This window comes from Misgurnus anguillicaudatus, chromosome 10, assembly GCF_027580225.2.
Source record: "Misgurnus anguillicaudatus chromosome 10, ASM2758022v2, whole genome shotgun sequence".
In the NCBI taxonomy this organism is placed as follows: domain Eukaryota; kingdom Metazoa; phylum Chordata; class Actinopteri; order Cypriniformes; family Cobitidae; genus Misgurnus; species Misgurnus anguillicaudatus.
The window spans coordinates 32151375-32176471 of record NC_073346.2 but is presented as its reverse complement, the minus strand read 5'-3'; the positions used below and the strand labels follow the sequence as shown (position 1 = coordinate 32176471).

General features: G+C 37.9%; 2 protein-coding genes across 2 annotated transcripts in view; one reads left to right on the top strand and one right to left on the bottom strand.

Moving 5' to 3' along the window:
* Nucleotides 1–3697, top strand: part of kcnv1 (potassium voltage-gated channel modifier subfamily V member 1) — a 129894-nt gene extending 126197 nt beyond the window's left edge. The window contains exon 3 of the mRNA XM_055212005.2: nucleotides 2603–3697. Within this exon, the coding sequence (XP_055067980.2) occupies nucleotides 2603–3120 (518 nt within the window). The 3' untranslated portion in view covers nucleotides 3121–3697. The remainder of the gene's footprint in view (nucleotides 1–2602) is intronic.
* A 19270-nt stretch (nucleotides 3698–22967) lies between these two features.
* On the bottom strand, nucleotides 22968–24377 carry gbp (glycogen synthase kinase binding protein). The gene has a single exon (XM_055210923.2). The coding sequence runs from the start codon at nucleotides 24242–24244 to the stop codon at nucleotides 23780–23782; it is 465 nt and encodes a 154-aa protein (XP_055066898.1). The 5' UTR covers nucleotides 24245–24377; the 3' UTR covers nucleotides 22968–23779.
* Nucleotides 24378–25097: the final 720 nt, after the last annotated feature.

Sequence of the window (25097 nt, the reverse complement as noted above, 5' to 3'; positions counted from 1 at the left end):
AAGTTACTGAGCACCAACTGGCTTTGATCTTGTATTTATGAAGGGAGAAAATCCTTCTCTAAAATGCAGCTACAAAGTCATGAATAAATAAAGGAAATGATGTTCAAGAGCCGAAAGAGGGGGGTATTGGGTGGGACTGGGGCTTACTGTATCACAACACAACTTCCATCTGAAAAAATAAGGTCAAGCATCTTGCTTTGGCAAACAATGGAGATGAGGAAATATTTTTTATATTTTCGCAAAAAAGTGAGACCTTCGCAAATAACTGTCTAAACTTCATTTGAAGAATTTTACCATTTTTTTAAACACCGTGAGCTCTGCTCACATGATAAGTATCCAGATTAAATATGATAGATAATCCACAAAGGGAATGGCAGCCTACTTTAATATCTGTCACATGTGAATAATGTAGGATCTTTTGTCAGTGACATTCTCTGCCTTTCTGAAAGTGTTTATCTTCAGTAGTATCTCATCTAAACAGATCAAGACAAACCAAATAAAAACGAATAGGCAGTTATGCACCAGACAGACAAGGCGCCAAAGCAGTAAACATCAAAATCGTTTGACTGTTTCCAATGCATTTTCATTTTTTTACAAAACACAAGCTTGCTAGTTCTTGTTGTTGAGAACCTCAGAGGTCCACGAAGTGGTTAGGTTTAGTTTTTTTATGTTTATAACCATTTCTACTTTTACAAATTAATTAAACGAATTAAATACACCTTGAACCGATGCACTTTAAACTTAACTATAGGTCGTAATAAACTACTTGCACAAACATATGGAGTCGGGGTTATTTAAAGGATAGTTTCACGCTCTCATATGCACATTTAGAAGGTTAGGTGCAGACTTTAGACACATGATTTAGCTACTTTTCGCAAATGTATTCAGCGAGGCTGTCAAAAACAAAAAGATAAATAAAGCCTTTTTCTTGCCATCCTGAAGTGAGAAAGTGTGGCAGCTGTTGTGAGATGTCTATATTTAAAGACTAGAATCTGCAGTCTAGGTGGTTTGATTAATGTTGTATCACTTTGTGACTAAACCTGGTATGAAGGTTCGCAGGCTGACAAATGCAAATTGAGATTTTTTGAGCACTAAAAGAGCACTCGGTGCAGTGGGATCTAACCTATATAAAATACCGTGCCCAACATATAGATTCAAGAGGCTCTATAAAAAAGCAATACTGTACAGCGTTACTGCCTTTGAAACACCAGCCCATATTTCATTCCTATTTTGAAACTGTATCTCTGTATTTCTGTAGGCATCCTTTTGTTTCAGTTTGTTGGTATAGGAAAATTGGTTGGACACGCTATCATCCATCACCGAGAGAAATTGTATCTCTATGGAAAATGTCTCACCAAGAATAAAATTGTGGGGTCAGTGATTCAAATAATGTATATGTTAGTAGGTGGAGCCGCTTTTAAGTAATTTTATCATTGATCCTATTTAACAGCTCTGTCTTTTTGCTTAGAAGGTTAAAAATAATTATACTAGAGAACATGAACTGCCATTTGAGTCTATTTATTTCAAAGAAACATGTAGGGCAAGACCTAATTTTAGAAATCAGATATTTTTTAATGTACAGAACAACATCCATCTGTTTGTAGTATGTGCGGTCGATGACTTCTGTTTTTGAAGGCGCTTGATGCAAAATTCGTCACAACGCGTATGTAGCCCGTTAAGTGTGTGTTTCGTAATAAAAAATATGTGTTCGGTGCGTTGAGTGAACCTATGTGCATCACGTGTTTTGTCAAAATAAGTGCCTGGTGCAGACACGTAAGGGTTAATGATAAAAGAGACGCTCACGTTTACCAGATACTCACATAATCATATGCGTAATCAGAATTTACTGTTAAGGGAGTGTCTTGCGTGTATTTTGTGAACGTGAGCGTCTCTTTTATAATAAACTGTTTTGACGCGTGTGCAGCAGGCACTTATTTTGACACATGATGCACATGGTTTACATGAGGCAACAAACACATATTTTGAAAACCCAAGCAACACACATGACACTATGTACACTTATTTTGAATTAGCGCCCCTCGGATGAGCAGTCTCGAGCCACCACGGACCAATGCACCGTTCCGTTCTTTCTGTGTTTTTGAAACTTTGATTGTGCAATATAACACGTGTTCATGTTTCACGTGTAAAACGTTTCACTTGTATTTCGCACAATTTACTTTTCTGTATACCGCTGTTTTTATTGTCCTCAAAACATGCCGATGTCTTCCTTGTTCTGTGATGTCCCTCCTTCAGAAATACATAACGAGTTCTGATTGTGTAGTTTGTTTAGTATGTTGTGATTTGATAGCAGCTCAGCTTGCCGTTAGCTTAGCAGGCGACTGGCGTATTCCTGTGGGCGGAGCTTAGTCAAAAAACTGATCTAGTGACATCATTAAAGCAGGAAGTAGAGGGCTGTAGTCCAAACTGGCCGTTCTGTAGGCTTTGAACTGTGAATTCTGTTAATCGCCTGGCAGTGAACTTTGAGCTTTTTACAGGTATTATTTATGCTATTATAGCAATATTACACACTAACTAGGGTTTAAAAAATGGTATCAGAAAGAACGTGACCTTTAATGTCTCATTTTTATTTGCCCCTCATCAGGTCTTAAATCTTTGGGCATGACGATAACTCAGTGCTACGAGGAAGTTGGTCTCCTGATGCTGTTCCTTTCCGTCGGCATCTCCATCTTCGCCACGGTGGAATACGCCATCGAGCATGACATTCCAGAGACCACCTTTCCCAACGTGCCCAGTGCCTGGTGGTGGGCCACCACCTCCATGACCACGGTGGGCTACGGCGACATCCGTCCCGACACGGTACTTGGAAAGATAATGGCCTTTATCTGCATCCTCTCTGGGATCCTCATCCTCGCGCTGCCTATCGCCATCATCAACGATCGATTCTCCGCCTGCTATTTCACTCTTAAAATGAAGGAGGCGGCGCTTCGGCACGGAGAGGCTCTGAAGCGGCTGACGCGCAGCTCGACCTCGGACATGACGGCTATAGGGGTGAACCTGCGCGACGCCTACGCCAGAAGCGTGCTGGAGATGCTGCGGTTGCAGGGGCGAGAGCGAGAGCGAGCGAGCACACGCAGTAGCGCAGGAGATCTCTGGTGGTAACAGAAGGCCTACATACTAACAGACACAAAGTGTGTGTGTGTGTGAGAGAGAGAGAGAGTGAGAAAGTCTTTTAAAGGACAGCAAAACCTTTTCAGCTGAAAATGTGTGATTTCTATGACACTAGCAGCATTGAATTGAATTGCAAAAATAATGAGTGTTCTCAAACAGGTTTCCGCCCGTCAGCTATTGGTTGGGCATTTAGGTAGTCCCCGCCCCATTGGTTCATTAGTTGAGTTGCTGATAATGTGCCACCCAAAACAATCATGTCATGTTGAAAGCAACATAATGTATGCTAAGAAGTGTTTACTTTTTTTTGGAAGACCACAAATAGTTCTGCATACAAAATTGCATTTTAAACACAAGCAGAGCAAATGTTTGTGCAAATTTGCATAAAGGTTGAACTGGCATTGCATTCATCAATTCAACAAATGCAGCAATTTCAACAGAATCCCTTTATACTTTAGGTTTGCCACAAGCATGTTCTGTTTATATTTGTATAAAAGATCACCTGCTTATATGTAATGTAACTAGTTTATTATGTTCAATTTAAAGATATGTAATAAAATATATGTCCTAATTTTTTGGTTTGCTTGTTTTTGACTTAAGGCATGAATGCATTTAACACAATATTTGCACAAAGCAACATTTTATCCCTGCACGTATTCCCTGTTAAAAGTTTTCATATCAACACTTATCCTTTTAGATTTTAATGACCTTGTTAGACACACAGGCCAATGCATGGCTTATTTTACACATTGGGCTGGTTTCCCAGACAGGGCTTGGATTAAGCCAGGACTAGGCCTTGGTTATATTATAGGACATTTAAGTAACATAAAAAACATTACAGGTATGCATCTTGAGACAAAATATGCCAGCAGCCATATCACCCTGTAGCCTAAGACTGGTAGCCCACTAAGAGGGGCTTATTTTTAAATTTTTATAAATCCCACAATGTCTTTTCCCACGAGAGTAGGGTCTGTGCCCCAGTATCCTGGCCAAACTTGCCCATTGGCCTACTACTAATCATCCCTTCATATACTAATTGGCTATATCACTCTGTCTCCTCTACACTAATAAGTTGGTCTGTGGTGGGCATTCTGGTGCAATATGGCTGCGGTCGCATCATCCAGGTGGATGCTGCACATTGGTGGTGATGATTGAGAAGAATCCCCCTTCATATGTAAAGCGCTTTGAGTGCTATATAAATGTAACAAATTATTATTAGTATTTTTATTTATGAAGATATGCAAGTACAAGCTATTCTTAGTTCAGACAGCTCAAACAGGCATTTTAGTCTGGGACTTGGTTTAAGTCTTGGAAACCGCCCCATTGAGTTACAGTTAAATATCCAGAGTTTAAAAGCTTAAAGGGATAGTTTACCCAAAAATAAAAACATAATTTTTTACTCACCCCCTCATTCTTTGTTCTTTAAAACCCAAACCTAAATTTTCATTTTTGGGTGAACTATAACTTTTCACATTATCTGTTGTTCCACTGGGCACAGCTAATTATTAACCTAGTATCATGAAATTACCTACCTATAGTCACGTAAATTTGTGAGTCTTTTCCGTGAACATGTCACACATTTCTGGTTAAGTGTCACTGTCACGTATTTGTTACTCAACTGTTTTGTCCTATTTTTTTACCATTGTTGCTTCGGTTTAGGGTTAGATTTACATAAAATGACATCCTTACCCAAACCCAACTCTAACCCTGTTATAACCCTGGTATAAACCAATATTTAAAGTGACTTCCTAACGCAAACACCAAATCTAACCCTAAACCGAAGCGTCAATGGTTTGAAACTAGGACAAAACAGTTGGGTAACAAATACGTGACAATGAAACATAAACAGAAATGCTTGACATGTTCACGCAAAAAGGAGGAAAAACGTGTCAGTGTCACGAAAAAGACTCACAAATTTACGTGACTACATAATTTCGTGATAGAGGGTTGAAATATTTGACTATATACACTGTGATGACATATATATTTTTCTAAAACATGCTATTTATTTCCAAATAATGATAGCCTAAAAAGTCTGCTTTGTTGATGAGAAATGTTTTATTACCTTTCTAAGTGGGGAAAGTTCACCTTAAAAGTGCATGTATTTACTCTCATGTCATTCAAAACCTTGACTTTCTGTATTTTGTGGAACACAGTAAGACGGGAGATGCGCAGTCGCCATTTGATGAAGAAAGTGAGCTATTCCCACGGACGTACATTGATGAAGACACCAGATCTGAATCTAAGGACCGGAATGTGGGTTCGTTTGACTTTGAACGATTAACTGCCGTGTAGCAACCACCCAGAACCGTAACAACCATTTAGAGAACAGCAATAGCTTGTAAACCACTGGGAACCCCTTAGCAACCGCAAAGCAACGCATCAATCACGACTTGTGCACAGACAAGCATCCAAAAAATTTAAGCAAAAATCAACAAGTAGCCTCTGTGTCTATAGTTAAGACATCAATAAGACTTAAATATAAATGCAATGAATGCAACGTGCACAGCCTGGATCTTAGGCTATGACATTGTATGGCTATCCTATACATGGTGCTTTTGGGTTTGAACATTTAGGGAATATAGGCTATAACTCTTGAATGTTGAAGATGTTTAGATACCTTAAGGACTTTTAAAACCTATTCAACCCATGCATTCTTACTGTAGAGATTATGACAAGCATTATAGTTGCTGTTTGATTTAATAGTAACACACATGTATTGAGACTAAAGGGTGAATACCATTGTCCTGTTTCTGTCATTAGTGGATTATTTTCAGCTGTGGGATCTTTTTTTCAGAATATGTTGAATCCAGCATTCACCTTTTGAAGGTTGTCCTAGATTTTCTTCCACATTGCATGTGTATGACGGAGAACCAATGAAGTGATGCATCAGAAAGTACTTGGTTTTACTTAAAGCTTATTTTTGTGTTCTTTATTTTCCTTTCAGTGGCTTAACGGAAAACACCACCGTTTTCAATATTTTACTGTGTTCTTGCCTCAACTTAGATAAATTAATATATGCCTCAATGCGTGCATTTGATTTTGTGCAGCGCGTTGTGAATGTGTTGGCATTTGGCCTAGACCGATTCGTTCCTTGGGATCCAAGCAGGGGTGAATTTAATGGCCACCAAAGATTGCCACGTTTTGTTTTGTGCCACCATACTCATGTAAATACTCATGTAACAGTCTTTAAATAGGGAAAGCATGGAAGTGTTTGGTGACTTCTGGGTTCATCCCTGTTTGTATCCCAAAGAATGAATGTGGCTAGGCTAAATGCTAACACATTCATGAAGCGCTGTACAAAGATTAAGTGCACGCATTGAAAAAAAGATAGGTATGTATTAATTTGTCTAAGTTGAGGTAAGAACCAAGTAAAATATTGGTGTTTTCTTTTAAAGATGTTTACCCAAAAATTATAATTCTGCCCTTTTGGAGCATGACGGATGGTCATGTTGAACTCTATATTCGATGACAAAATAACACTACATTTGTAAAATTTTAATTAAATGAATTAATATGGGACTCATTCAGAAGAAAACCGCACCCGGCAGTACTCCGGTTGAGCTATATATAGAGCGCATCTGAATGTGTTTGATCTACAGCGATAAGGGCTGCGTGTTCCCCCGGAGACTGATGCTTCCCTGTCTCCATGATTCAGATGCGAACGCAAGGAACCCCCATGCAATTACAATGCACTGTCTGTCAAACTGTATTCGTGAGTGTGTATGTCTATGTATTGTGTGAGCAGAAACAAAAGGGAGAAGAGATGATAAAGAAAACAAATATGATTCGATTTGAAGTACTGGCTCTGATGCAGAGGATTTTTGGTCACCCATTTGATCCCATCAGAACCCATCAGTCAGTCGTCTGTGCTTCACTAAACATGCCAACTCTTCGTGCACTACATATCGCTTCAATGAAAACTATTCTGACATTTGAGCCACAAATCAGTGATGAGAAAGGAAACATTTTTAGTGCTATTCAAGTACCGCTCTTTGTAGATCATAGAAACAGGATGGCAGACACAACCGCTGCGAACACAAAAGCAGACGACTATTTTGACTGAGCAGCATAATGTCTGGAGCAAATGTCACATGAGGAGTACAGTATACTATATTACATTGTTTAAGAAAGTAAAACAAATCCCCATTAGTTCCGGGTAAGAAATCACTCCTCAAAATTGTACTGAAATGTTGTGACTTCACTTTATTTAACAATCTCACTATTATTTCTATCTAAGGTTTGAAAACACACGTATACTTTATACAAGGTTCCCATGGGTCCTTGAAAGTTTGTGAATCTGTGGGATAAAATTCAAGGCCCTGGTAAGTTTTTACATACATAGATACAGGTCATTGAAAGTGTTTTAATCTATTTTATGCAAGAAGTTTTCTGGAAAAAAATCCATATTATTCCCTGTGAAGTGTAGGATAATATCATAAAAATTCTAGACTTTTTAAGCACACATGCTAAATGCTTAAATGTTCTGTATGCGAATGTTGATTCAAACCAAAATGCTTTTTTGCATAGTTGGGTTTGATACATGAAAATGTCTCGGGTTACGTATGTAACTGTTGTTCCCTGAGAAGGGAACGAGACGCTGCGTCTCCCTTGCCATACTTCCTGTGTCCCTGTAACACCGTCTTTGGCAATATTCCATTTAGCTTTATACTTCCTGCACCCTGTCTTTGTCGTTAAGCCTCACCATTGGTTGAATTTGATATACACATTCAGACGCACTTACTACTGGAGGCGTCCCCAAAGTGTCACCGTAGTGACGCAGCGCGAGTTCCCTCAAAAAGTGACTGTAACAATGTATCTTAAAAGGTAACACATTGTAACCTTGCTCTCACTTGAAATGCGTCTCCACATTTAGTCCTTGAATTTGAGGGTATTGGACCTGGAAAGTCCTTGAAAAGTCCTTGAGTTTGAAGTTAGCTAAGGTGTGGGAACCCTGTTTATATTTTTCCACATTATAGAATAATAGTAACCTTGTCAAAACTATAAATTAAAATAAAGTATACTGTATGAATTAGTATTATTTAAGTATTTTTACAATCATAGTAAACATTTCAGTCAGTGTTTCCAAACTTTTGACTGGTATGTACTGAAGAAAATGTAAGTGTGTGGGGGTTACTATGCAGTGTTTTACTATCAAATCATTCTTCAATCTTGAAAAGGGGGTATCCTATCCTTCCTTTGAAGCCAAGGACGCTGGTCAAGCTGTTCTCTATCCCAGCGAGACCTGAGAGTGCTGATGAAAAACGAGTACAAGAGTGACCTGCGTATTCACGAGGGATCTCGCAAATAGGTCAGGTCACCTGCGGAGGGGTAAGGGCAGTTCCTAAGAGACATTTTTGAGCTCAAGAATCACCATGTAAAAGTCAAAATGTTTCTGAAAAGAAGCAGCGAAATATTTCAAATCTTTTGACGCACTTGCAGTATATGCATGTTTTTAAATGCATGGTTTCATTACAAATCTATGAAAATAGATCTGCAATGCTTGTTCCAGCGATTTTCAACGGATGCATACCCAAAAATGGCTCGCGGTGTATTTTTAAAGGTTGTGGGCAATGGGGAAAAAGTGAAACAAAACAAATCTAACTAAAGAAAAAAGATGTATGTAGAAATAAATAATTTGCAGCAATGATAAACATGTTTTGTGCAATAAATTTCTGGCTGCAGAAAAGCAATAACCATCAAAAGGTATTTACAATAAAATATTCTCAATTCTCATAGTCAACTGTGTCGTGTTAATCATTTTGCATGATTTTGGGCCTACGCGGGAAAGAAGCACTGTTCTACTCAAAGTAATTTCACATTTTGCTATTAATTTTTAATAGACTTGGCATATTCCAATTTTGTCCTACTATCTTCCTCATTCATATCAGAAACAGGATGGTGCAGCTGGTCCACCTGTAATTTGAACAGGACTTTAAAGGGTTGACATGAAAGACTTAGCTAGACTCTTATCTGTAAATCCTGTTTTTGTCGAATTAACCATCATGTCTTGACCTTCAGCAATCTAATAGAATGTAAGATCTGGCTTTTCTCTCTCTTTGCATATTGCACTCACTAAACAAATTGCCCCTTGGCTCACTTACCTTAATGGTAGAAAATCTTGTTTTCATCGATCCACTGTGTTGCAATTGCCTCAGTGATCATCCTTAACTGTCTGGTTGGACTGATGGATTTCATATCATGCGATGTATCGTGCGGACCAGAAATACATCAGCTGTTTTACTCATAAAAATAGTACAACCAGGGATGTGTTACAGCATTTAAGCACAATTCTGCTTAGTGATAATCTTGCACTTATGCACCAATATGGATTGTGGTCTTTGAGTTCTTTGCAGTTACACATTCCCACAGTATCTTAGATCTGTCTATCTGTCTGTCTATCTATCTATCTGTCTGTCTGTCTGTCTGCCTTTTTATATCTGTCTGTCTGTCTGTCTGTCTGTTGGTCACTCTGCCTAACTAACTATCTGTCTGTATTTCTGTCTCTTAGATCAGATCTGTCTGTCTCTCTATCTGCCTATATATCCGTCTGTCTGTCTGTATGTCTGTCCATCCATCCATCTGTCTGTCTGCTTGCCTGACTATGTATCTGCATGCCTGCCTATCTATCTATCTGTCTGTTTGCATGCCTGACTATCTGTCTGCCTGTCTGCCTATTTATATCTCTATCTGTCTGCCAGCCTCACTATCTGCCTGCCTGTCTGCCTTTCTATTTATCTGTCTGTCTGTCTATCTGTCTGTCTATCTATCTATCTGTCTGTCTGTCTGTCTGCCTTTTTATATCTGTCTGTCTGTCTGTCTGTCTGTTGGTCACTCTGCCTAACTAACTATCTGTCTGTATTTCTGTCTCTTAGATCAGATCTGTCTGTCTCTCTATCTGCCTATATATCCGTCTGTCTGTCTGTATGTCTGTCCATCCATCCATCTGTCTGTCTGCTTGCCTGACTATGTATCTGCATGCCTGCCTATCTATCTATCTGTCTGTTTGCATGCCTGACTATCTGCCTTGCTATCTATCTGCCTTGCTATCTATCTATCTATCTATCTATCTATCTATCTATCTATCTATCTATCTATCTATCTATCTATCTATCTATCTATCTATCTATCTATCTATCTATATATCTATTCATCCATCCATCCATCTATCTATCTGCCTGCCTGACTATTTGCCTGCCTGTCTGCCTTTTTTGTTTCTTTATCTGTCTGCCTTTCCATCCATCCATCCATCTATCCATCCATCCATCCATCCATCCATCCATCTGTCTGTTTGTCTGTTTGTCTGTCTGGCTGTCTGTCTGTCTGGCTGTCTGTCTGTCTGGCTGGCTGTCTATCTGGAACTAACTGGAACTGGAACTTCGCCTTTTTTTGAATTTCCACACCCACTATGTATTTCCCCACTGTGTACAGGCTACATTTCTGATATGCATTGAATCACCTAAATATATAAACTGTAGCAGGATAGCAGCAAAGTCAAAATGGAGGCCAGGTGATGGCCTTGAAGCAAATGAAGAACATGCCCAAGGCAAGAAAACCAAAGGCACACACGCAGACAAACTCCTGCTAGGACACACGAGTTAGACAAGGCCACTGGAAACTAAAGAGATGCTTTTTATAGCGGTGCAAAATACCTGAATTCTTCAGCATATAAGTATTTGAATCTGCTGAAAGCACATAATCGTGAGGTGACCTTAAAATATGCAAAAGAAAAGTTCACGCTGACGTTTCTGAGAACATGCACGTCTCATGGCCTTGGGATGATTTTACTGAGAAATGTTACTAACCAAGGCTTGCTATCTTTTTCAACTGCAGCATTATTGCTCCCTCTGGTTAAATGACGACGACTAGTTTTTCATCTGAGGGCAATCCTTTGATCTTCAACTTCAAACATCTTCTTTAAAAACTCACTTTTTGACACGACCAGTTTAAGCTTTTGACTCAGATAGAGGAGCTTGCTTGCTCAGGCACAGTTCTCAATGCATGAAATTGGTAAAAATTAGGAAAATAGCTACAGTTGTTTCATCTATTTTAGACAGTCAGCACTCCACAGACAGCTAAAATTGGACTACTGCCTGTAGGGTGAGTGGGAGGAAGCTTTATCATCCAAAGTCAACCTGTTGGTGATAATGGTTGCCATGTTTCATGACAGGAGCTATAAACTGAGTTGAATCTATCAACTAGTCCAGGACTACTTAACTCTAAAAGGTTCAGGAGCCACAAATCAGAATCCTGTTAGCCTCAAGGGATGAATAATAATGGTTTTTATTGAAAAAGCAATAGATGTGTGTTATATGGTCCATAATCTTATCGTATTTCGTAGTTCATCACAATAAAAGTGGGTTGTATGACACATTTCTACCATTATATATCTTTATATGCCATCATATCTCAGCCCTGCTTTTATTACAGTTTTTCTCAATTGCTTTGGCTCAATTCTCAAATGAAAATTTTATTTTCCAAAACAATAAGATCAGATCTCTAAACAATTAGCTTATTGTTCACATCAGATTGGAATTTCTTATTGATTTGAGCAAATTGCAAATGCTTTGGCACATGTGTGCAAACAATAAGTACAATCGTCTGCAGTTTGCCCAACAACTAATTGCACATGGCTTGTTGATCAAAACTGATGAGTCAATTCTCACTTAAACTGTCAAACTCTTCACAACTTCTCAATCATTTGTCATTCTGTACGCCATCACATTCAAAACGATCCATTCACTTATCAAAAACTACTAAACATGCATGTACATTCCATAAATATCTGACATTGATATTGTTTGTAATGTCTGCTTCATTGGAGATTTTTTCCCCGGTGCATGGCAATGGAAAACATAAGATGTGATGTGGATGAAAATTTTTGGCCTGACCAACAAGAGCGACAGGATGTCCAACAAGAGCGACAGGATGTTTTTCATTGAGGTTATTTTGTAGTTATTTTCTATTATATTTTGTTTTGTAACATAGGAAATATGAAATGTACAGCAATTGGACAAGCAAGATTTCAGTTTAGATGTAATACACATACAAAAATAAATGAAGTGAATAAATAGAAATGTTCATTTACTTTTTTTCTATGTACTGTTGACTCTTCTCAATTATTACGATTTTTTTTATGAAACCTTATTTTCTATGGTGGACTTTCATGGTGAAAAAACAACTAAACATTTTGACCAGTGTTGCTCACACGATGACAAAAATACTTTATATTTTGGTGCCCTTGGCCAAATTACTGACAAGATAACTAGGTTTTGAAGCATGAATAAAATGTTTTGGGTGTGTAACTTCAATTTGCAGACATGCAATTACAGTTTTTCTCAATTGCTTTGGCGCATTTTTCGCAACATTCTTGTTGTTCTCGGGGCTGGGAGTGCAAGTGTCGCGGCTGTTTGATGGAACTTCAGGACTTGGTTGCGTGTCTGCAAAATGAGGTTGCACACTCAAAACATTTTATTCATGCTTCAAAACCTAGTTATCTTGTCAGTAATTTGGCCAAGGGCACCAAAATATAAAGTATTTTTGTCATCGTGTGAGCAACACTGGTCAAAATGTTTAGTTGTTTTTTCACCATGAAAGTCCACCATAGAAAATAAGGTTTCATAAAAAAATCGTAATAAATGAGAAGAGTCAACAGTACATAGAAAAAAAAGTAAATTAACATTTCTATTTATTCTCTTCATTTATTTTTGTATGTGTATCACATTTAAACTGAAAGCTTGCTTGTCCAATTGCTGTTCATTTCATATCTCCTATGTTACAAAAAAATATAATAGAAAATAACTACAAAATAACCTCAATGAAAAACGAATTATTCTTGTTGGACATCCTGTCGCTCTTGTTGGTCAAGCCAAAGATTTTCATCCACATCACATCTTATGTTTTCCATTGCCATGCACTAGGGAAAAAATCTCCAATGAAGCAGACATTACAAACAATATCAATGTCAGATATTTATGGAGTGTACATGCATGTTTAGTAGTTTTTGATAAGTGAATGGATCGTTTTGAATGTGATGGCGTACACGATGACAAATGATTGAGAAGTTGTGAAGAGTTTGACAGTTTAAGTGAGAATTGACTCATCAGTTTTGATCAACAAGCCAAATGCAAGTAGTTGTTGGGCAAACTGCAGACGATTGTACTTATTGTTTGCACACATGTGCCAAAGCATTTGCAATTTGCTCAAATCAATAAGAAATTCCAATCTGATGTGAACAATAAGCTAATTGTTTAGAGATCTGATCTTATTGTTTTGGAAAATAAAATTTTCATTTGAGAATTGAGCCAAAGCAATTGAGAAAAACTGTAAGTTCTGAAGTTCCAGCAAACAGTTGTGACATTTGCACTCACAGTTAAGAGAATAATAAGACTGTTGCGAAAAATGTCCAAAGCAATTGAGAAAAACTGTAATGAAGACATAATGTGATTTTTAGGGTCATGACAGCATTACGCAGGACACAATGTTATGTCATCTACCTGCATAGCACTGCATTATTGCTGGCTTTACACTTATATTTATGGATGTTTAAGTGAAGTCCTTCAGCTCTCACAAGTTTCGTTTTTTTTAACTCTCCAGTCTTTTTGCACACCTATGATGTGGATTAAACCGCTATGTATGACACTTCCATAGACGCAGATCAAACACTAGTGCTACTTATGTAGCTCAGGAGAAGATCATGATCGGCTGTTTTTGTGTCAGTGGGAGGAATATGTAGAACTGTGCCAGGAAACATTTGCTGAGTAAATTTGATAAATGGAGGATTTGATGTATTTCCCGCAGCAGTTGACAGTCTGCATTTCAAAGGATGTTAATTTTTTACACATTGTTTTGTGTTATCCTATTTAACGGGACAATATGTAGTTTTTAAAGTATTTTATTAGTCAAAATCAATGTCTTTATTCATAAATATGTCCTCATTGGTGTCAAATGACCTCTGCCAATGATCTGACTTTTCTTTGTAAGCTTAGAATTTCTTCTCTTTACTTACATTGAACGGGTAAGTCCAAGGAGGCTTCCATGTTGTTCCGCCATATTAACAAACTATAATAGCAGAGAGGGACAAAGGCTGCGTTTACACTTGGCATTAACATGCGACCTGTATCCGGATGTTGTCCACATACACATTGAAAAGACAAGTGTAAGCGCGTCTGTGATCGGAATGTTATCCGATCTGTGTGTCCTGATGCAGAGGTAGTCGAGGACGCTTTGTGATCGGATCTCAGTGTAACGTAAACGCAATCCAGCCATCGTATCTGCATTTACATGTCAACGTCACAAAAAACCCCGCCCACTATCATCTCCTCTCACTGACAGCTGTCAAAAATAAACGACGTTAGGTCATGAGCGCAGGTGAGAGACGCATACATTCATATTTGTGGAGCAATGACAACTACGCTTAAAAGTATCTTAATAAATCGATATTCAAAAGCATTTTAACACTGTATTTAAGTTATTCAGGCATATGTTATATGTTCCTATTCATAGAGAGATTTAATATTTAATGGCAGAATTCAGGATCGTTATAATGTTTGAGTTTCCATGGTGACATATCAACGTGAATGTTGTGCTTCTTTCTGGTCAATCGGCTGTTTCTGTCTCATTTAACACATTTTAAGTTACTATAAAACACGTACAAACCATAATTACATTAACCAAATACATTTATTTAGTGTTGGTTTTATGCAAGGTTACTTATATGTGTTTGTAAATTACATTACTTCTTACGCACTATGAACAGGAAATTTAGGAAATTGTTAGTTCTTTTAATTAAATCATATTAAAATTACCAGGAAACATAACTAACAACAGTTTATGGTTAAAATATAAATATACATATAAGTTCAGGCAGAGCCAAAAGCCCGTTATTAAGGCAGAATAAAACAGTGGAGTCGGTCATGTTTCACGCGGATTTTGTTGTTGATTTAAAGCATGCGGGTGAAAGTCAAGTTCAGGTAAAGTTAAACAGGAAATTCATCCGTGGTGCGGACGAAATAAGGCTTTTAAAGATAAGGCTTTTAAAGCAAAAAAATCTAACACTTAAAATGTGAACATCACGGTTGTTGGGGTTGCTAGTTATTCTCTGCTGTTGGCTTCTCAGTAGCACTGTACAATACGGGGTTGCGGTTAGCGCGAAAACCCTAAATCATGTGGCTAAAGACAGCTGTACCCATTTTGATTGACAGCTATCCACCCAGCGCGCGTCTCCCCGCACGGGATCCGATCACACATCCAGATACAGAAGCCACATTTATGTGACAAATGTAAATGCGCCGTGTCCTGATATACCAACCCATTCTCACCAAAAAGCGCACAAATGACACGCAGCGTCACCACCGTGCAATAGATACGCCAAATTCCGATTTTGCGTGCATATGATGCGCCAGTCCTTCCCATTCACTTGTGTGGCGAATCGTTTCGTGACGTTTTGTTTATTGTTTTCTCATTTGTTTTCTGTTTTTTTTTACCATTTTCGCTTGGGTTTAGGGTTAGAACAACTTTTTGTTATATAAAAATGACATCCTAACCCAAACCCCAACTCTAAGCCCAACTCCAAGCGACCATGGCTTAAATATAGATAAAAACTTAGAGAAACCTGTATATCAAATAACCTGCTCAAACAAATGTGAAATCTAACCCTAAACCCAAGCGAAAATGGTTTAAAAGGCAGAGAACAGATGAGAAAACAATAAATAAAACGTCACAAAATGATTCGCCATATAAGTGAATGGGAAGGACTGGCGTATCATATGCACGCAAAATCGGAATTTGGCGTATCTATTGCACGATAATGGCACTGCGTGTCATTTGTATGCATCTTGGTGAGAACGGGTAGGATATACGGATGATCGGATCTGCGTGAACGGATCACCGAGATCGCATGTTAATGCAAAATGTAAACGCAGCCAAAAAGCACTAGCCTTTTCACAACGCGTTTTTTGTTCAGAGCCAGCGTCACGTGAACCAGCCGCAACATGTTGTCATAGCTTCTAACGGCTACCGCAGTTGTAACACGCATTTGGAAAAGTGAAGTGCCAGAGAGCACTATTTGTTTGAATGCAAAATACAATGGGAGAAAATCCTACTTACTGTCCCTTTAACACATTATGTGTCACTTAAAATAAATAAGGACAACACACAAGATGTGTTAAAACAAAGCAAAGTGTGTTGTTCCAATAATAACACAAAGATGTGTCTAGTTAAGGACAACATGTTAAATGTGTTGTCCTTAAGACACAAAATGTGTTGTTTTAACACATTCGTTTTAAGAGTGTGCTGTCATATTCAGAGAGGACATTCAGGCAGATGATGATAAAATAATTTTTATTTTGGAGTAGTATATATGTTTACCCATTTGCTGTATGGGTACATTTGTAATTTATACATAACTGTAATTGTACATATTAGGACCTTATTGAAGGCAGTGGTGGCTGGTGACTTCTTTTTTTGAGGCAGCACAATGTGAAGCTCATCACAACATGTATGTAGCTTGTCGTGTATGTGGTTCATAATTTCAAAATATGTGTTCTGCGCTTTGAGAGATCGTGTGTGCATCACGTGTCATGCCAAAATAAGTGCCGGCTGCAGACGCGTCTAAATGATAAAAGAGACGCTCGCATTTGCTAGATACTCTCACAATCTCATGCGTAATCAGAGTTTACTGTTAAGGAAGTGTCTAGCGTGTATTTTGGGAATGTAAGTGTCTCTTTTATCATAATCGGTTTTGACGCGTGTGCATCAGGCACTTATTTTGACAAAACATGTGATGCACAAAGGATCTCTCGACACACAGGACTCATGTTTTGGAAAAGGGAACCACACACGTGACAATCCGAACACTTATCCTCGGATGAGCACTCACGAGCCGCCACTGATTGAAGGACAATGTAATTGAGTGTAATGTAATTTTACCACAGGACTTCTGTAATATTGATGGCTGAGAAGTGAATTGTACTTTTTTTTTTTTTAAAGTTTGTGTCGTGATATTTAAGGAACTCACTTGCAACTGACTTGATTTTCCTCCTAGAAAGCAAGTAAATGCTTCTTTATGTTAGGATTCTGCCTGTATCTTGTCTTGTTGTATATCTAGTTCTAGTATGGCAGAGTCCTGACAGTACAATGTTTTATGTGGGAGATACGTGGTTTTGGTATTGTTTTATAAGACCACGTATTTCCTGTTTCTCGTCACTTTTTACACGATCCCTTACCTGTTATAATTTTCAGCTGGTCCCCTCATTAGTTCTCTCTATTAAAGGGACACAAGGCAGCATTTTTATGTTAAGAAATCATCTTCGTAAGTCGGTATATGGTTAAATGACTCATTACATGACGAATAAAGACTCTCCCGCCCGCCCCTACCGTCTGTAGGAAGAATACCCCACTTGCAAGTTCCTGTATCCGACCCGGTGTCCTTCAGTCTCGTATAGTCTCAGATATAGAACGCATTTACTCCCAGACACTAGGGGGAGCTAGTAGAGAAATAATACTCAGACTTGCCTTGTGTGCCTTTAAATGTCCCTGTGCTCTTTGTTCTGTGCTTGTGCGTTTGTCTCTTTCACTGTGAGTATCGTGTCTTGAAATATATCCTGTCTAGTTTATTGTCATTTAGTGGAATCTGTTTGTAGTATTGTTCAAGTTTAGTTAGTGTTTGTTATCTAGTGTTTGTAATGTTTTACCCCCTCGTGGGTTTTTGTTTTGTTGTTTTTCTTGTTAATTAAAGTCTTCAGTGTTTTTGTATACATCTGTCTGCGCCTGGGTTCTTGCCTTCCCATTTCCTGACACTTTAACCACTTTTATATTTGAATGAAACACGCAAAAGAAATTTACGTGTATATTTACAGCTGGTACATTCGCACTGGATTAGTATTACCTGAGATAATTTCTCTGGACCTTTTTACAGAAGGTAAAAGTCATCGTAATCTTTACTGAAATTGTCCGTAATGATTACTGACATGTAGCATTCGGACGGGACTAAAATCACTGAGAAGCTCTAATAAAAATTGCTTTACACCACCTCCCTATGTAAAACTAATCCCATCTGAATAGTACTTTAGACAGATAATGCAGTGTTTGCATTTTAAATTGAAAAAAGGTTGTCATGAACTTATAAGAAGTCCTCGTCAACATTCATTGTACAGTATAGTCCAAGAAAAGAGATTTCAGTTAAAGACGATAACACGTGTCATCTACTTTGGGATTTATAATTTTGCAGATTGTTTAGATGTACACACACTTACACATACATGCAAAAAATTTAAACTGTGAAAAGGAAAACAGGGGCTCTTTAAAAGTTCCCCATGAAACCGAACATCCCAAACAATTTTCATATTTATGGCATTGTGTAGCGCCAGGCTGGGGTATTGATTATAGTAAAAGGTATAAAATCTACTTTTGTTTTTTGTTTGTCTTCTTATGTTCCCGTTTGCTGATACATTAGAGGAGGCCCGGTAAAAAGGTAACGCTCTGAAACAACAGGCAAAATAATAACTGAGTCTCCATAGCGTTATCTAAAGCTGAAGTGCCGCCTCTGTGTCTGGAGCGGAGCCCAGATATGACAGCCATTTCGATCAAATATTAATGTACCTCTTTACTTACATTCATTTACAGCTGCTTTTGTGGTCACTGGCCACTTACTGGGCTCTATGCCCAGGTGGACCCTGGATAATGAGGTTAATTATCTCAGCTTTCAGATACACATTAGTCTGTTGTGTTGCTGGTTCCTGTTCCAGATGCTCACAGGTGTGTCCTGAAGTGGCCCTGTGAACCGTGTGGGTATCTGATCAGAGAGAGTGCTGCTGCACAATGGCCACTAATTAGAACGAAGCGGACAATTTGTGTCTGGTGTGCATGTGGTTTGCTTTGATTTCAGCGTCTGCACCCACTTTGCATCTAAAATATGTTTGCTGTCTGGTAGATGCAGCTGTATTAATTAATAGTAATAATAGATTAATAGATACTCATACTGAGTAGCATTTCTGTGTGTTTATTGACTTGTTAAATAAATAGCGTATGCAAACTTTGATGCTTCACATATTCACTTTCACGTTTTTTTGACACAAACCTGTATGATTTTCTACCATGGAGCACAAAAAGGAAATATAACTCAATCATTGTGGTTTAGCAGCACAAAGGTCAAGGGTTTGGAATACACATATTGATATAATGACCCCTGTAATGCACTGTGAGTTGGATAAATGTATTTGGCAAAATCATAAATGTAAACATCATTTCCATCATGTTTATGACTATGAATGCATCAACTTAAATATGGAACTTAAAGTGTACTTTTTGGGGTGATTGAGTTAATAATTGACAATTCATAAAATGAGCATCATTGCTTGGACTTGCTTTAAAGGAGGAGCCCCGTCCAAAATTAATATGCTTTGACTGGGCCAGTAACATTGCATCGCCTTTCTTGTAAAAAGTCACGCCGCATTATCTTAAAAGGAAAATATCTCCCAATATGAATCATTCTCCCCTTCATAGCGACACATTCAGAAGCAATCCTTTGACTTGGATTTTGAACCCCATTTCATCATCGTCACTTTCTGATGTAGGTCAGAATTTAGGACATGACATAGAAAAAAACATACTTATGTAAGGCTTATGTATAATGTTTTGAGCTTGGATGTTTGATGGCTGGGGATCTGGGGTGAGAACTTTGGCACTGCTGTTTGACTTTGAGGACGCTGGGCTGCGCTGTGTGGCGTTTTATAGAAAATACGTTTTTCTAGAAGCTGAGCGAAATATAATATTTTATAGCCTAATGCTGCTGAAGAAAACATTGTGACATGTATAAAAACAATATTAATTCAAATGGTTTCCATATAGCATTATCTTTACCTTTGGTGTGTAAGTGTGTATAAGTACATGTTAACGATATGCAAAAGCTACAAACCCCAAAGTTAACAACGACGCAAGTTATCGTCTCCAACGTAAATCTCTTGTCTTGGACTACAACAAACACGGATTGTAGGAAACAGTTTACTTCATGGGCTTGTTGACGTAAACAAGACCGACATTATCATAATTCCTCCTGTCAGCATTGCATTGCGACCGAATCTTTCAAACATGGTAAGGAGCGTCACATTTCCGGATGACATCAAAGGTATTCCGGCAAATCACAACGTACAGATTAGCTGGCCAATCAGGGACACAGAGCTTTTCAAATGAATGAGTTTTGTACAAAATATATGCCTTTGAGGAAAAGAGTGAAATCTGGCAGACAAAAATTTACAGTATGTGGAAAATAATGTGTTTTTGAACCATAAACCACGCAAACCCACTGTATTATACCAAATACACGAAAAACGTTGTTTTTAAGCAATGAAATAGGTGCCATTTAAAATCATTATAAATTTCCTTTATGTAGGGTAGGATTTAAAGGAAAACAGAATGCAACACATAACCAGTAGAGATTAACAGAGACCATTATAGTTCCCAATTAAACCATTATATTATTAAATCCTAAGAATTTCTGTAATGGCTTCTGAATGTTAAATGTTAAAGTAACACCCTCTAATTAGTGATAGAACTGCAGCAGCCGATATATCCAATTATATTTGGACTTTTGTATTATCTGCATTGGCCGATATTTTTTTCAATCGGACAGTAAATATCTTAATTACTTAAATTTGATGTTTGTAATAAAAAGACACTCTGTGTCACTCAATGTAAAGCCAAAGTCTGACAGACAGACAGTAAAAGGACCAATCATTATTCACTATTTAACATGACATTATGTTGTGTCACACACAACACCCCAATAGTTTAACACGCTTATTCAAACAGTATGAGATGTCAGATTAATTATGTCTTGTAAATATGTATATTTATAAATGTTATGCACAAGAAATTTATTTTTACTTTCACCAATTTTCTGTTTGTCTCTTATTTACTGTAATAACATTTGTGAATATCGGCATCATATCGGCTATATAAAAGAACCATTTCGGTCGACCAATACTAATTACTTACGTGATTAGTGATTATTACATTACTCTTGGTAATAAATTTGTACAACAAAATAGTCTGATTTTGAATTTATGTTTAAAGCTGTTATGTGTTTATAAAAGACGAAACTTACAGACGTTTACTTGCCAGACTGAAGTTGTGACCTGTAGTATACTGCCATCTGCTGGATGAATAGAAAAAATACCTCAGCAAAAAAGTAATTTGTCAAATTTCTAACATGTCCTGTTCTTTTAGGTAAAAATTAATAGTGCGTTAAAAATAACTTATCATTAACTTTCGATCACAATCCGTGTCCAAGAGCATAGTGATATTATTGATGACGTGATATAATATTGCTGTAGATATCACTGCTGTAATAAAGTGTTACACTGTTCTTATGTTGATTTTTGTTTTTATGCCAAATTCTTTGACAATCTATCAAGATAAAGCCATCTTTAATGAGGCCATTTAGTTGTTAATGTAGTAAAAATTTTTGTAGAAGCACACATACATAGTGTAGGCTATGTTGGGTTCCATTTTATGTTTTAATGTCGTGTTAGTGATAGAAAATTCTAAAAAAAAAAAAAGATACAATAAAATAAAAATCCTCTAGGGGTAGTCTTAAACTAACACCATTCTACAGTTTTTATTATGACTTTGTTGAATGTGTTTAACTAGCTGAATGGCAGTGACACTGCTATCATTGTGTACCTGAACTCAGTACTGTGGAGATATAGTCTGAAGACCACTAGTCAAGATGATGTTATATTTTGTATTTTAAATTTCTAATTATAATACCAGTAAAAAGTCCAAATATGTAATACTTAAAAAGTTGAAACGTTATTTTAACTGTTTATTAATCAAATACAAATAGGGAGATAAAAATCCAAAGTATTATTTTTAGCTTAAATCTAAAAAAATATATATATTTTCCAAAACAAAAAACATTTGAACTACCGGCCTCAGAATCCTCAGTGGAAGATGAGCCATCCGCTATAGGCTACTGCTCATACTTATAGCATGTACCTGCATAAACAACATGAGCCAGAACCAAAATAAAGATCGATTTTGTTTCGGTTCTGGCCTCTCGTCGTTTTTTATTACTGAATTAGTTTATAACGCAACGTGGCCTTCAAAGACATGGAATGTTGGATGCACTCAACACGGACCACACGTCCACACCCCGACCTCTCAGACACACTTTTACACACACACACACACACACGCACGTAGCAATGTGCCCGCAGAAAACTAAAAAATTGATGCGTGCATGAAATGGTTAAAAAATAGCGCCACCTTGTGGACAAGAATAAAAACCTAAACTTGAATGCTAGTAGTTCAAAATATCTGGACATAAAATGTATGCATTAGTTTATGTTAAGATAAATGGGGGATAAAAAAATGGTAGTTATAATGGTTTTCAATTTCAACAGGGCATTTTTGGCCCCATCAAATGTGTCGGTTTTTGCGTAGATTACCCATTATTGGCTATTTTGAGAAACTGAAACCAAAATTCTACAATTTATCAAAAATGATTAACCTCTGGCAAATCTGGAATATATTCATTCAACAAAGTCAGAAGGGTTTGAAAATAAAAAACAGAATGGCCCAAACTGTCCTTGGGATCTCTTAAGGGTTAACCATGGTCTACATAACACTGTTACTTCAACATGTACAAGGTTAATGCTATTGTACTATATTGTATGTTTAGGTACTGTAATTACTATATGAATAAAATTATGGCCATTTTTGTAAAGGACTTGTTTTATAAAACTTTCAAAAAATTCTACAATTAACCACCAATGAGAAAAAAAACTAAAACCCTGCTTTGTGCATCAACAAAAACTGAAATGACGACATGTAAAACCATCTTATGCAAAAACACCACATTTATTAGACACCAACCCCTCTGAACAATCAGAGTTATTAAAAACACTTCGTTGCGAAGTATACACGCTGTTTACACAATAAGTGAAAACAAAAAAACATGAGAACTCCACATTGGAATCAAGAACAGCACCAGAGTGTTATTGTGTTGTGTTCACGTCCCACTCCCAAGAATTTGCTCACGCACTGCCGCGTTTGATAAGGATTCCAGTTTAAGGAGTGTTGTTCTTGCTCCACGTACAGGGACATGGGCCCAAGTAAGGTTCACAGAGGGCCAGTTTGAAATCAAAATAGTGATATTGTCTTACAAAAGTTTCAAAGTGAGTAAACGAAAAGGGACCCGTTGCCCGATATAGGCGAGGACTACAAACCAGCAGTCCCACCACCACATCTACACTGTAAACACAGCAGCTGAGCAATTCTTGTTTGCTACACCAACACGTGCTGCTGACGTTCAGCAAGCCAAAACAAAATTACTCATTCATTCCAGGACAAACCAGCCAGGGGCCAGATAATACTATAGTAAATCCGTTGGTATGAACCATTAGATTTCAATCTGGACACTGAAATAACTCATTAAAAAAAGAGTGCTCAAAGAACTATAGGTGGGACACATTGCAAAACAGTGGAAATACATAACATTTTATCCCATTAATATATACAATAGAAAAATGATAAGGTGTGATTGCAAAGTTCGTAAAAGTTCCAGCAAAAACGATCCCAATGTGCCTCGCGATCAGCCAGCAGGCTTGATTCAAACGCGAGGACGTTCGTTCATTCGCTGGTTCGCTCGTTGTCACTCTACGGGTTTAGAAATGTCGTGCTCCAGCGGTTCCGATGAAAACTGAAGCCGTCTGACCGCTTCCTTGATCAGATTACCCGACAATATGAGTTCCTGGAGAAGCTGATGCGGGTCGTCCTCGTCCGTCGTAACGTCGATTTTCCTACGGTTCCACGAAGATTTAAAAGGCTCCCACTCCTGATCGCTGGACCCGGGCGGGTTGTACGGACTGGCTCGGCTGGTGCGTAAACTCCGGCTGCGGAGACGGACGCAGCGTCCGTTGCGCCGCGAACCGCTGCCCATGTTTGCGTTGTTCGTTTTGACGCCGGTACCGCCCGCGAGCCCGTTGAGACGTGACATCGAGCTATTGTTGTGAAGCTGCAGCGCCTCGCCGATCTTGGACACGAGAGCGTCTACTTCCTTGGAATCCACGGTCACCGATTGTTCCAAAAAGATATAGTTCTCCTTTCGACACGGCATGTTTAACAAATATGTGTACGGTATATCGAAATATCCACTCGAGTTGGGTGTTTTTATTTAAATGAATGGGATCGTTACCCGGCGTTGCCGTTCGCCACGCTTCCCAACAGAAACAGCTCGAGGCTTGATTTGTAAACAAAGGATGACGCAGAATCCGGCCTGTACCATTTTTGAAAGGGAGGGGTGGACGTTCAGTCATTTTAAATTTAAACTTTATATTATATTGTTAAACGGCTCCAGTTAGAATTTATTTTAATAATTACACATTAATTATTGTTATTAAACAATAATGTGTGCTCGATTTTTAATATTCGTGGTTAGATTTGTTTTGTCATTATCCGGATCCACAGTCAGATTGCATAACAGTCCCCGAGTGCGTAAAAATGTACTTGAAGACGTGTGAACCCAATGCACTGTAATTTATTATTTTTGTAAACATGCATGTAACCTGACCAGAGTTTCAACATATGCACTTATTTCCTATTGACTGCTCGGGAGGTTTGGTGTAACATACATCACCTTTACATCAAAATTGTCCTCGCTGACCCCTATTTCCATATAAGGAAGTCTCAGCCTGCTGTTGTCACGTGTGGCCAGTCATTGTATCTCAATGGCTTTATTTTTAAGTACAAGGGGCACTTCAATCAGCTAATATTTATTATTACTTGCCACGGGTACATGGTATTCATTGAGCTCATGCTGCTGTGCCAAGCTAGTCAAAATATTTAAACAAGCAGAGCAATGTTTTGATAGCACACATTGTTTACACATGCAACCAACAATAAGTAAATAAGTAAGATAAGAGTGGAAAAAATACATATTTTACTTTAAAGTGTGGGAATTTGTAGTGTAA